The following is a 13,599-nucleotide window of genomic DNA, read 5'->3' as shown; positions in this document are numbered from 1 at the left end:
GCAGCTGCAGCCAGGTCAGTCTTGGTGAGTAGAAGTCCATGTTACTGAGCCCATGCATAACCCCTATCTGTGCCACCATGGCCACTTTGTTCATGGCCCATAGAGCAATGACAGGAATGGCTGGGCAAAGAGGCCGACTGTCCACAAAATGGGCCGTCCTATCTAAATGATTACTGTAATTCCTCCTCAGCTGAAGCCACCTTCTGATGAGCATTTACTTATTCTATATTTAGGAGTACCTCCACATGTGCTCCCCCACTAGACTCCTAAGAACTTCATGGAGGTAGGCCCTTGACTTTTGGTTGGATCACTTCCCCTCCTCTGATGTGCATATGCGTTACCAACGAGTCCAAAGTGGTTGCTACCTCCAGTTTGCTTGGTCCAATCGGCATAATGTCATCAATATAGTGCATCCATGTGATATTTTGTGGAAGAGACAAATGGTCAAGACCCCTTCTAAGTTATGACACAGGGCTGGAGAGTTAATATATCCTTGAGGTAAAACAGCAAAGGTTTACTGCTGGCCTGGCCAAACTGCTTCTGGTGGTCTTTACGGATGGGTACCAAGAACAAGGCATTTGCTGAATCAACAGCTGCAAACCATGTATTAGATGTGTTAATCTGCCCAAGTAAGGACACCACATCTTGTCCAGCAGCTGCAGCTGGAGTCAGTATTGAGCTTTCCATAACCAACTGTCATTCTTGACAATCCATCTGTCATTCTACACTGGCCAGATAGGAGAGTTAAAGGGAGATGTAGTGGGAACCACCCACCACTCCTGCATCTTTCAAGTCCTTGATGGCACTCATTTCTGCAGTTCCTCCAGGGATGTGGTGCTGTTTTTAATTCGCTATTTTTCTTGGCAGAGGCAACGCTAAAGGCTTCCATTCAGCCTTTCCAACCATGATAGCCCATACTCCACACATCAGGGAACCAGTGGGAAAATTCTGCCGACTTCTATCTATCCCAGTTATACAATCAGGGACTGGGGAAATAACCACAAGATGAGTTTAGGGACCCATTGGACTACTGTGAGTTGGACTTTAATCAAAACTCTACTAACCACCTGACCTCCATAAGCCCGTTCTTTAACTGGAGGGCCACAGTGTTTCTTGGGATCTACTGGAATCAGTGTCAGTTCAGAACCAGTACCAGTAGGTCCTGGAGAGTCTAATAGTTACCCTTGTCAAAGGCTGCAGTACCTTCTGGGAAGGAATGAGAAAGGCTAACAGTAAAACTTTCAGGCATTTTATCAAGATCCTTCCACGGAAGAACCTGGCCATCCCCTTCACTCTGGAAATTGGTCCACAGGTGGAGAATCCGTTTGGCCACGACCCAACGTAGCTTTACTTTCATTTATTTGAGAAGTTTCCCATCTGTGCAGATCAAACAAACATTCTGGTTTCTTATCTATTTAATGCTCGGAAACACCATAACTGATTAGCTGGTACCACAGATCCACACAAATCATGCCCCAAGAGAACCCACTTGGCCTGTGCTGACCGTACAGGTCAGACAGTTATGGTTGGACAGTTATGGTCGGTCAGACAGTTATGGTCAGTCTGTGCTGCTGCTCAGCACAGTAACTATGCCCACCTTGCCTTTGGTGCTGCCACCTGTCCCCTGCCACAGAACTTTTTTTAAGACAGGGTTTCTTTGTGTAGCTCTGGCTGTCCTGGGTCTTGCTCTGTACATCTCTGAGTTCTGGCCTCAAACTCAGAGATCTGTCTGCCTCCCAAGTGCTGGGATTAAAGACAGATCAGCTGGCAAATCTACTGATTGCATTTAATTCATCCAACTGAGCAGCAGCATTCCCAGCCACAAGGAGAAGGGAGACAGCAGATCTCTTTAAATGTGCTGGTGCCCCTCACCATTTTGTGTCTTACAGGATTAGTGAAGGGCATGTCTTCTAGGCCTTCCCATGTGGAGGATTGTTTTACACAACATACTCACTTCAGCACTGCAATTTCCCTGAACCTTAAAAACCCTTTGTCAACACTAAACCAAGGGATATGAGGCAACTCCAACTCCTTTTCAGTATGCTATGGGGGTCCCTGCAAGTGTCAAGGCCTGCAGAGAAAAAACCTTGAAGGAAAACTCAGTTCAGTCTCTGACCCAGATAGCCTATATAGAGGTCAGCAGGCTTTAAAGGACCTGTGACATCTCCCCTAAGGATGAGTTCTATTGACTGATAAACAGAGCTAACAGGGCAGTGGTGGCACATCTTTAATCCCAGCACTCTGGGAGGCAGAGGCAGGCGGATCTCTGTGAGTTTGAGCCTGGTCTACAGAGTGTGTTCCAGGATAGTTAAGGCTACACAGAGAAAAGCCTGTCCTGAAAAACCAAAACCAAACAAACCAAAAAAGGTCTAAGGAGGGAGAGTCTAGGTAAACATCCTGAGGACTTTGGGTGAGGTCTGGTTCTACAGATAGCAAAGGTCGCCAAGTCATAACAGTATCCACTCCCAGCCTTCTTCATGGAAAGCAGGTATTCACCCCTTCTTTGAGGAGACATCTGTGTGATTAATATTTCTGGTTTCCCCAGTGATCTGTGGGCACAAGGACCTTCCTGCTCCTAGGCCATCTTTTGACAAATGCTTCAACCAACCTTTCAAGCAAACTGTGGACACTTTTTTATTTTAACTGCGAGTTTCTGTAGCGAACCTAGATCTCCACTCAGAGGGTCCATTTCAACAAACTCAGCCTTATTCAGTTCTGTGTTCCTTTCACCATTATCCCACACCCTGAAAATCCATTCCTACACATATTCCCGACTGCTTGAACGGATGAGCAAACTCAGTAAGCTCTTTAGTGGTGCAGCACACCTCCTTAGGGACTATACTTCCTACCCTTCTAGGAGCCTGCTTAGCCTTTAAGACTGGTTATAGATCTAGAGGCGACTATTGGGGGCCCCGAGGGACATCAGTATCGTTTTGCTCAAAATTTGTCAGAGAATGAAGTATTAATTTTAATTGAAAACCCACCTGATACAGACCCAAAGTGGAAGCAAGGGCTTCTTGACAAAAGAGAAACAGTGCCTTCCACTTGGCTAGCTATGTCCAAGTCTTAGTGGATGCCAGAGGCCACATGGATATGTACTTTACTTGAGTTTGCTCCCAGAAAAAAGGCAGACCAGGTTTAACTCAGGATAGTCGGACTCTGGGGTGGCCAGATCTGGGAATTTAGGAGTCTGATGCTGAGGATAGGGAATGGGGATATAGGCAGGGTTGGACAGGAGCTTCCTGCTCAGAAGGGGCTTGGCTGTCTAGTGTGGGAGAAGAGGCTCCCGTCAAGGCGAATGGCTTTTATCAGGTGCAGATGTCCCACTGCCCTCAGACCCCCTGGAACTCTGCAGCCGATGCAGCGCCTCCATCTGCCTCCTCTTTTCCTTGGCCCGGTTGATGGTGGTCCGGAAAAGCTTGCAGAAGAGCTGGATAGCTTGGGGCGAGTCATCGTTGCCAGGGATAGGGTAAGTGATGAGGCACGGGTTGCAGTTGGTGTCCACAATGCCCACCGTGGGGATGTTCATCTTGGCAGCATCCCTCACAGCCACATGGGGCTCAAAGACATTGTTGAGCGTGTGCAGGAAGATGATGAGGTCCGGCAGGCGGACTGTGGGCCCAAAGAGGAGGTGTGCGTTAGTCAGCAGACCACCCTTGAAGTAGCGCGTGTGGGCGTACTCTCCACAGTCCTGGGCTGTCTTCTCGATCAAGTAAGAGAACTGCCGATTCCTGCTCACAAACAGGATGATGCCCTTGCGGTAGGCCACGTGAGCGGTGAAGTTCAAGGCCAGCTGTAGGTTCAAGGCTGTCTGTTCCAGGTCGATGATGTCTTGACCCAGGCGGTTCCCAAAGATGTATGGTTCCATAAACCTGCCAAAAAAAACCAAAAAACAAAAACCCAAGGCGAGTGGAACAGTGTTCACAGAGCTACCCCTTCCCCAACCTCCCCCCCCCCAGCAATTCAGAATCTTATATGCGGGCACTGCAGGCTGTGAGGCACTATTTACATTCACCTGCACACTGTTTAGTGAGTAATGGGATGGGGACATAGTGTTGTGGAGTTGACCAGCAAGCATCAGGTGCATGACTCAACCTGTCGCACCTTCCCCCACGGAGATTTGAGGATTTGAGGGCCAACTGCACATTAAACAAGAACCCAGGCCTGGCACTCTGTCTAGTATTGCTCTCTATGACCACTCCAGTTCTATATAGCAGGACCTCTCCAATGAGGTGGCTGAAACTCAGGGGTCCCCGGCCCGAAAAGACCCTTAATATTCACCATGTCTATGAACCGTATCAACACTAGCACCGCACTTGGTGTTGCTGTTAACGCTACCATGGGCCCCCACTTCCACCCCTGACCTGATCCCACCGCCCCGCCCACACTGCCTGTGCCAGCTACCTATGCCGGCAGCCGGCTTTATGGCCCAGGTGTACTCGGGCCTCGAAGAGGCTCTTCACAGAAAACAGCTCCTTGACATTGAAGAAGTCCGAATGTTGCAGGGGCACATCTAGGATCCTGCTCTGGAGATCTGAAAAGGAAGGAAAGGCACTGTGGCACACCTCCACCAACCAAAGACTCAAGGGTCCCTTAGAAGTGGGGCCCTCAAGGGCGAGGACGAGGAATGTTAGGAAAGGTCTGGAAGACACAGGTGCATTTTTATGGCGTCAAAGGGCTAGAGCCAAGGTTTGAGGTGGACTCTGTGTGGGGAAAGCCTGCTCATCTCTTCCCTTAGTCTCCACAGATAAAAGAGAAAGAGACAGGGACCTCATTGACTTATTACGTGTTAAATACCCCGCCAAGAGACCAGCAAGATCAATAGATCCAAAACTGGTCTTCACTGGTCTGGGGAGCTACTAAGCCACGGGGAAAATGCCTCCCCCCGACACTTAAGAGAGGTTAGCATAGGGCTCGTTTGGGGATCCCGCAATGACAACCCCTCCACGATTCTGCGCCCCGACCCAGCTCCAGCCGCTGGCCTTTACCGTCGTCGTCCTGGGGCTCGCTGACAATGGGGACTTGGGCTCCCGTCACCGTCCTACCATTCAGCCCCGCCGGGCCCGGGGCCGCCTTCTGCAGGAAACCTGGCCAGCGCCACACACCTGCGGAGAGAGAGGCGGTGGGACCGTGCCCTGACCACATCCCTGTCCTCCTCTCTCGGATCCCAGGGTCCCTCCCGTCTCGGGGGTCCTGCGCACTCACCTGCACACAGCAGTCGGGTCAGCACGGCCGGAGAAGGCGCCATGGTTGAAAGGCGTGGACAGAAACGCCGCGGAGACGCTTCCTGCCAGGCAGAGCGCCTCCTCCGCCGAGAGCGAGGGGTCGCAGCGCCGCCTGCAGGACTGGAGGACTGCCCCCGGCTCCTTCTGTGCATGACCTTGCAGGAGGGATCCACCAGGGCGAATCAGGGAGGTGGCTGGCGTTCGGTGCCGAGCTGTGAGGTGGGACACTCATCTACAGCGTGTTCCTCCATGTAAAATTACAGCGTCCTCTCAGAGCTGGTCAGGAGGAGGCGACCCTCTGATTCAAAGTGGTCTTTATTGTTTGTTTTCCTGAGATAGGGTTTATCTGTGAATCCTTGACTGACCTGGAGCTCTGTAGACCAGGCTGGTCATGAAGTCAGAGATCTGCCTGCCTCTGCCTCCCTAGTGCTGGGATTAGAGGCATACGCCACCACGACGCCTGGCACATTTTTTTCTTTAAACTTTGTTTTAAGTTTATTTATTTTGTGCATGAGTACTTTGCCTACATGTATATATATATGCACCCCGTGAGTGCCTGGTGCCCGTGGAGATCATAAGGTGTCTGACCCCTAGGCACTGGTTAAGGATGTTTGCGAGTCACGTTGTAGGTGCTGAGAGTTGAATCTAGGTTCCCTGCAGGAGCAACAAATGCCCTTAACCACTGAGTCATCTCTCCTGCCCCATATTATTTTAAAGAATGACGACAACAATGAACCAAAGTCTCTCTGACTGGCCTGGCCTGGAACTCACAGATATCTGCCTGCCTCTTTCTCCGAGTACTGGAATTATTGGTGTGCACTACCACACTATGTCCCAAGTGGCTTTTATTATTGGTTTTAAAACTTATTATCATCATCATCATCGATACAGGGCCTCACTATGTACCCTTGGCTGGCCTAGAACTCTCTATATACATCAGTCTGGTCTCGAACTCAGAGATATGCCTCCCGCATGCACTAGCATGTCATAAATACCTGCACCGCTCACAAGATCATATTTTAACATTTCAATAGTATTTGGCCTAAATTTAGCAACATCTCGCATCTAAATGTAGGCTGAGTTGTGGGGAGCACGGGGCGAGAGGCCAAGGAGAAGTCCTGGCAAGTCCAGCAAATGACAGACCAGTGAGTGTTTGTTCAGGGAGAGATCGGAAGCACCTGATTCCTGTGTATTTGCTAGTTAAGCCACAGGTTCTAATGTCTCATTTGCCCAGAATCTGCTTCCTATTGCATTTTGAGATGATACCAGGATGTTCCCAACAGTCGCAGAAAAAAGCCAGCGGAACCCCCGAGGGGATGAAGCGTGAAAACTTGGGATTCCTTCGCGTGACCGTCCTAGCTTAGAACTCCTCACTGTCCCCTTTGTTATTCGCCCTCTGGAAGATTCTAGATTTGCCTACAGCTCCAGGGGGAAGCAGTCCACAAAGAATCGCCCCTCCTCCCTGTCAGGTGACATCGTTGCCTAGCAACGGACGCCCTGCTGCTGCTGCCGCAGCCTTGGCTATTAGTCGGGGGGCAACTTTTCTGTGGAGGTTAAATGTCTGAAGAAAACCCCCAAGAGTGCACGGAGCCGGTGGAGACAAAGGCTAAGCCCGCCCCAGAGAAGACGAGCGACTACTACAGAGTGAGCGAGCAGCTCCCAGTCAGGTTCAACAACCCGGGGTGGTTTCATGGCTACAGGTGAGGACTGGGGTCACCTCCTCCAGGCAAGCAGCAAGGTGCCTCGGGTGACCCTAACTTTAGCCATGTGTGTAAAAACTCCCAAGTGCCTGACCGCTGAGGTGAAAAGAAGCCAGAGGTGGACCCTTGTGCCTTGTGTGACCATTACTATCAGGATCGTGTACCTTCTGCCTGAGCAACCACCTGTGGATGTAAGGTAGTGTGTAGGGTCTCTCCGCTTTTGGAATTCCTCTGAAAGTCACCTCACAGGGCAGTGTGGCTCCCTTGCAAACGATGGAAGCCTGCAGGCACGCTACCAAGCCCTTCCCGCAAGCGAGAAGACGGCTTGCTGAGGCCTCAGAGTAGGAAGCAGAACTGCGTCCTGCCAGTAGCCTCTGTGTCACAGACCACAGCTTCATAAACCACAAACCTTCCTCCGCTCCAGCTGACAGAAACTAGGCCTCTGTAAGGGTTGGGGCTCAGAAGTGTAGGGACCGCTGGGTGACAAGGTCTTGAAGCTGAGATGTAGTTCCTGGCAGTAGCAGTCTGTGTACCAAGGTTCCACCGAGGCTCCTAACTCCAGCTGGGTGTTCTGTAGGGGTTTGCCTTGAAAGGATCAGGGGTCATGGCCAGCAGAGGAGGCCAGGGGCCTGCTGGGAGAGAGTGGCCACAGTGGGAGCAGGGTTGGCATGGTATTGCTGTCTGGGGACATCACCAAAAGAACTCCATCGATCTGATTCTTTCAGGTTATGACTTGACTGACTTTGAAGGAGTGGGAAACAGAGTGTGTCTCTCTTCTACAGGACCAACGAGGCCGTCTCCATGTACAGGACCAGTAACCAGACCTATGGGAGCAGAGCACCCACAGTGCATGAGATGCCGGTACGTGAAAGTCAGACATGCCAGGATGAGGTGCCATCTAGAAGAACAGAGTTGGGGGAGTCAGAGATTGGGACCCCATTATAAATATGGGGCACCTTAACTCATTTTTGAATGGGGCAAGGCAGAGAGATGGTAGGATACATCTAGGAGCAAAATATATTGTAGAAAGAGAAAAGTCCAAGTAAACTGGCTTCTGCCTTGTCCTTCTCCTGTTCTATAGTCACTTACACCCTCAGATAGGTGTGCGCTTCTTCACATGGGCACACACACCTTTACATGGGCACCCAGGGGCAAACCAATGAAGCCAAGTGTTCTCTGGCATGTTCTGTACTGTGAGATGTGCTCTGTGCATTGGGGTGCAGTTCTGGTCAGAGCTAAGTTTGCAAGCTGATGCCATTGTGACCGAAGTCATTCAGATCCAGGGAAATCACTAAAGGAGTCAGGGAGCACCCCCATATCGCCAGGGCTCCCACTTTGGAATGAGGATGTTGGGGGTCATTACCCAAACAGCTGCCTTTTTTTTTTTTTTGAAGAGCTGGTAGTTGATCATTTAGTTATGTCGTCATTCTGTGTGACAGAACTCCTGTGAAGAGACTATTCTAAAAGATATTCTGGAATCAGTGTCCCCAAATCAGGGGAAAAGTGTTTCTGTGGGAACTAGGTACATGGGTACTGCTGCTTCTGCATTTTTTTTTTTTTTTTGAGATAGGGTTTCTCTGTGTAACTCTGGCTGTCCTGGAACTCACTTTGTAGACCAGGTTGGAAATGAAGGCATGTACCACGACTCCTGGCTGTTTCTGCTTTCTTAAACTGCATTCTCCTTGTCCTTGTGTGGGAGTGCACCATGACACATGTATGTAGGTCAGAGGACAGGGTGTAGGAGTTGGTTCTTCTTTCATTGTGTGAGTCCTGAGCATCCAGGTCAAGTCATCAAGGCTGGCAATAAGTACCTTTGTCTTTTCCTTTGAGATAGAGTCTCTAGTTAGCCCCAGATAGTTTTGAACTCACCATATAGCTGAAGATGGCTTTGAACTCCTGAACTTTCTGCCTCCATCTCCCAAGGGCTGGGTTAAAGATGTGCTCTTCCACAGCCTGTTTTATGAAGGGCTGGGGCTTGCTAATGTCAGACATAATGTTCTACCGCTGAGCTCCCCTGCCACCCCCAGTTTCTGCTTCTGCCTTTAGAAAAGGTCACTGTTCTGGTCAACAGTGGCATTTGACACTCAGATTAGCAGGCAATGGACCACAAGCCGAGGGTATCAGGCAAGTTGGGAGGTGGCTACTCCCTGCTTCTTACAGTCCTGTTCTCTGGGGTTAGTTGTTTAGCTTTCTGATTGAGTACACTGCACTCTGCGAGCAGTTCCTAATATTATTCTCTATGCTACTGCAGAGGTGAATATCTGTCTTTATACACTTGTCAAATGGCACTGAGTGTGCAGGGCCGAGAGGGGGCCCCTGAGTGCGCAATGCCGTCAGTTAACCACCAAGGGGGCAGGAGTGGCTCAGATGCAGGTGCACCTGCAGTACACCGTGCTAACAGTGGGGGACCTGTGTGCATTGGGATGGGATCGGGACACTGTTTTATGTTCAGTTTTTCTGGAGATCTCAAACTTGCCTTTTGAAAAATGCTCTGAGCAAGGCGGTAGTGGAGCACGCCTTTAATTCTGGCACTTGGGAGGCAGAGGCAGGTGGATCTCTGTGAGTTCGAGGCCAACCTGCTCTACAGAGCAAGTTCCAGGACAGCTAGGGATGTTACACAAAGAACATCCTGTCTCAAAAAAACAAAACAAACAAACAAACAAACAAATAAATAAATACTAAACAAAGAAAGGAAGAAAGAAAGAAAGGGAGAAAGAAAGAAAGAAAGAAAGAAAGGAAGAAAGAAAGGGAGAAATAAATAAATAAAGAAAGAAAGAAAGAAAGGGAGAAAGAAAGAAAGAAAGAAAGAAAGGGAGAAAGAAAGAAAGAAAGAAAGAAAGGGAGAAATAAAGAAAGAAAGAAAGAAAGAAAGAAAGGAAGAAAGGAAGAAAGAAAGGGAGAAATAAATAAATAAAGAAAGAAAGAAAGGAAGGAAGGAAGGAAGAAAGAAAGGGAGAAATAAAGAAAAAGAAAAGAAAAACGCTTGAAGTCATTTCTTTACATGGCGGAGGTTAGTCAGCTATCTCCTTATCATTAGCTAGATTTTGTCTAGCTAGGCTGGTTCTCACCCCGGTTTCTGTATTCACAGTGCTCTCACCCCTCACCACACTCTCAGCAAGGAGTGCTTCAGGCCTCTGCAGGGCAGCCCCTTCCCACACACTGGGCCGGTGGTTCATGCTCTGGGGTCTTTAAAGCACTTGCCAAGAGGGTTTTGGCTCACAGCCAGGACAGGAACCTTTGCTGTAGCTTGGAGGAGGGACCTCAAAGGTCTATGTGTTAAAGGCAGGGTTACTAGTGTGTGCTTCAGGGATGCGGGACTCTGTGGGGGTTCTCAGGGTGCTGGAGGTACACCCTTGAGTGGGAACATAGGGTCCAGCCTGGCCTCTCTTTACTCTTTTTCAATGGCTCCTGACAAACAGTTTGCTTTGGTCACTGTTACCCAGTCAGGGCCAAAGCATCAGAACTGCTCATGGGACCGAAACTCAGGAGTGAGGCGCAGATATTCATAGAGATAGATAGATAGATAGATAGATAGATAGATAGATAGATAGATAGATAGATAGATATTCTTTCTTTTTCTCTCTTTCCTTCCCTCCCCTCCTTCACCCCTCTCATTTTGAGATAGGGTCTCTCTATATAGTCATGCCTGTCCTGGAACTCTCTCTATAGACCTCGCTGGCCTCGAACTCGCAGAGAACTGCCTCTCGAATGTTGAGATTAAAGGTATGGACTACCATGCCCTCCTAACTTTAATTTTAAGTATTTGTTAGAGTGTTGCAAGTGTTGTGGCTATACTCACAGAAGAAAAACCTGAATCTTACAGAGGCCCAGTGACTTGCCCAGTGTGGCATGGTTGGCAGGAGTGGACCTTGATGTGTGTGTGTGTGTGTGTGTGTGTGTAGGGGGGTGTCACTCTGGCCTGACCCCCGGTTAATGCTTGTTGTCACACCTAGACGTGGAGGTGTTGCACACGGGTGATCATGTAACTTCTCTTGCTGTCCGTGTAGTGTGGAAATAAGGCACTGTTAATTTTTTTAAAAGGTTTATTTATTATGTACACAGTGTTCTATCTGCATGTATGCCCGCAGACCAGAAGAAGGCACCAAATCTCATTACAGATGGTTGTGAACCACCGTGTGGTTGCTGGGAATTGAACTCAGGACCTCTGGAAGAGCACTCAGTGCTCTTAACCTCTGAGCCCCCAGCACTGTTAATTATATTGGACATATTAAGCACAAACTGGGAAGGTTGGGGCAAAAGCCCACTCTGGTTTCTGTGCTTCCTAGCAATAGAGGTTATATTTTCTCAGAAACTCTTACTTTCCTTCTGAAATACCAGTCTGGCTGCTTGAATATTGTCACGCACCATTAACCCTCTTGTTTCACTTCCAGAAAGTGTATTACCCATCTTCAAATAAGTTTTCCAGACAAGTTGCAGCTACGGGAATGTTCCAGAGTAATACTTTGAATGTCGGCTTGGAGAAGAGCATAGTGACGGGTCCTGACAATTACATTACTCACTGTGACCGCCTGAACTTTCACCCCAGCTACAATGTCAACAGGCCATCCATCTGCGACTAAGGGAGCTGGATGCCAGTCCCCGTGGAGGGTCTCCTGACTCAGTGTGGCTGTAGGGAGCATTGCTGCCCCATCCTTGACAAGGGCCCGGTCTACAGGCACGGATCTCACAGCTTTCTCAGAAAAGACTTATCCTTCCCGGAGGAGAGGATACGCGAATAGGGCCATAATGTCTTTCGCTCTGTATTTTACACAGGGAAGATGCTGATGGCTGGGTTTTCTATTAAAAAAGTTGTCACAGCCTCAATTTCCGACTTGTCTCATATTTGTCCCGGAGCAGCAGGGAACTGCACATCTTGGAACACAAATCTTGACCCGAAATGCAGAGTGAGCCAAGGAGTGCCACAAAGTGTCTTTCTGTGAGAGCCGTTGCTATGTGTCTGACTATACTAGGTCAGCGTCTGCACAGACCCTAGAAGGTCCTCACAGAGTGTGGGGTGCCCCAACTGGTAGAACAAATGTGAGGTGAGCACTCTCCAGTCACAGTGAGGGTTGGGGAGGGACATATGCCACCCATTAAGATTGACAATGATAACCAGTATGATAGTCATTGCTGAGAACTGTGGAGGTTGTAGGTATCCCATCCAAGTACCATTCAGTCTAACCTCACTTCGCTCCCTAGATTGGAAATGCTCAGTTTATACAAGGCTCTTTCAGGTCATTTTCTTTTTCTTTTCTTTTCTTTTCTTTTCTTTTCTTTTCTTTTCTTTTTTTTTTCTTTCTTTCTTTCCTTCTTTCTTTCTTTTTTTTTTTTTTAAGATTTATTTATTATGATACAGTGTTCTATCTGCATGTATGCCTGCACGCCAGAAGAGGGCACCAGATCTCATTACAGATGGTTGTGAGCTACCATGTGGTTGCTGGGGATTGAACTCAGAACCTCTGGAAGAACAGCCAGTGCTCTTAACCCTTGAGCCATCTCTCCAGCCCCTACGTTTTTATTTCTAAAGTGTGTGTGTGTGTGTGTGTGCGCGCGTGCGTGCCTGGGGAGTCCAGAAGAGGATGTCAGATTTCCTGGAGCTACAGCAGGTGTGAGTGTGTCCCATCTGGGTACTGGGACCTGAACTTGGGTCCTTTATAAGAGTAGTATGTGGGAAAGGAAGGGAGGGGAGTGGAGAAAAACATATAGCTCAACAAAAACAATAAAAAAGAGTAGTACGTGTTTTCAGCCACTGAGCCATCTCTTCAGCTCCCGTTTTCTTTTCCTTTTGCTCTTCCTGGCAGCAAGCACCTTACCCTGATAGCCATCTTGTTGATCCAGATTAGTTTTTAAAATACATGTGTGCTCCTGCACCTGGGTGTACATGTGTAAGGCTGTACTCTGCCATGTGTGTGTGCGGAGGCCAGAGGTTGACATTAGCTATCTTCATTGCTCTCCACTATGTGGTTTTGGGTCAGGGTCCCTCACTGAACATGGAGCCTGATGTGTTGGGTAGACTAACTGGCCAGTGAACCCCGGGGACCCACTGGTATCTGTCCTTAGTGCCAGGGTTATACATGTGTGTCCCTGTGCCTGTTCCAAGCTCAGGTCCCCTCACTGAGTCATCTCTCATCTCCTGATTTTTTTTTTTTTTGAAACAGAGTTTTTCTGTATAGTCCTGACTGTCCTGGAACTCACTTTGTAGACCAGGCTGGCCTTGAAATCACAGAGATAGACCTGGCTCTACCTCCCAAGGGCTGAGATTAAAGACTTGCACCATCACCGCTCAACCTAATTATTATTATTATTATTATATTTTAATAAACTTCATTCCCATGTATGAGGTGTTCTTACTACAGGGAATTTGGGAAGTGTTGAGATCAGAAAGAAGAAATCCTTACACACTTGTCATTAATGCTTCAGAAACTTGTTCACAAAAACTAAATGCCCTCTTTTTTCCTACAGTATTATTAATGCCCAAAGTAAACATTTGGCAACAATCTTAATGTCTAATTTGGAGTGGTAATGCTTTCTAGAAAAAAATCTATTGACTTAATTAAAAGGCTATGAGCCAAGGCTGAAGCCAGAATCTACAGACAGCTCTTCGGAGGTGGAAAACCAGCAGGCTGGGTGTCCAACTGAAAAATTTTATTTGTTTTGCTGTTGTTGTTTTTTGA

General features: G+C 48.4%; 2 protein-coding genes across 2 annotated transcripts; one reads left to right on the top strand and one right to left on the bottom strand.

Moving 5' to 3' along the window:
• Nucleotides 1-1,425: 1,425 nt before the first annotated feature.
• On the bottom strand, nt 1,426-5,300 carry Mrps2 (mitochondrial ribosomal protein S2). The gene is made up of 4 exons (XM_057755255.1): nt 5,206-5,300; nt 4,989-5,105; nt 4,405-4,534; nt 1,426-3,872 (listed from the first exon to the last, which is right to left on the bottom strand). The coding sequence occupies exons 1-4, from the start codon at nt 5,246-5,248 to the stop codon at nt 3,290-3,292; spliced, it is 873 nt and encodes a 290-aa protein (XP_057611238.1). The 5' UTR covers nt 5,249-5,300; the 3' UTR covers nt 1,426-3,289.
• A 1,469-nt stretch (nt 5,301-6,769) lies between these two features.
• On the top strand, nt 6,770-11,742 carry Pierce1 (piercer of microtubule wall 1). The gene is made up of 3 exons (XM_057755521.1): nt 6,770-6,925; nt 7,708-7,786; nt 11,317-11,742. Exons 1-3 carry the CDS (start codon nt 6,783-6,785, stop codon nt 11,503-11,505), a joined length of 411 nt encoding a protein of 136 aa, XP_057611504.1. The 5' UTR covers nt 6,770-6,782; the 3' UTR covers nt 11,506-11,742.
• The last annotated feature ends 1,857 nt before the right edge of the window (nt 11,743-13,599 follow it).

The sequence above is a fragment of the Chionomys nivalis genome, chromosome 22, assembly GCF_950005125.1.
Source record: "Chionomys nivalis chromosome 22, mChiNiv1.1, whole genome shotgun sequence".
NCBI lineage: Eukaryota > Metazoa > Chordata > Mammalia > Rodentia > Cricetidae > Chionomys > Chionomys nivalis.
Note: the sequence above shows the minus strand (reverse complement) of the source record. Positions and strands in the feature narration are given on the sequence as shown.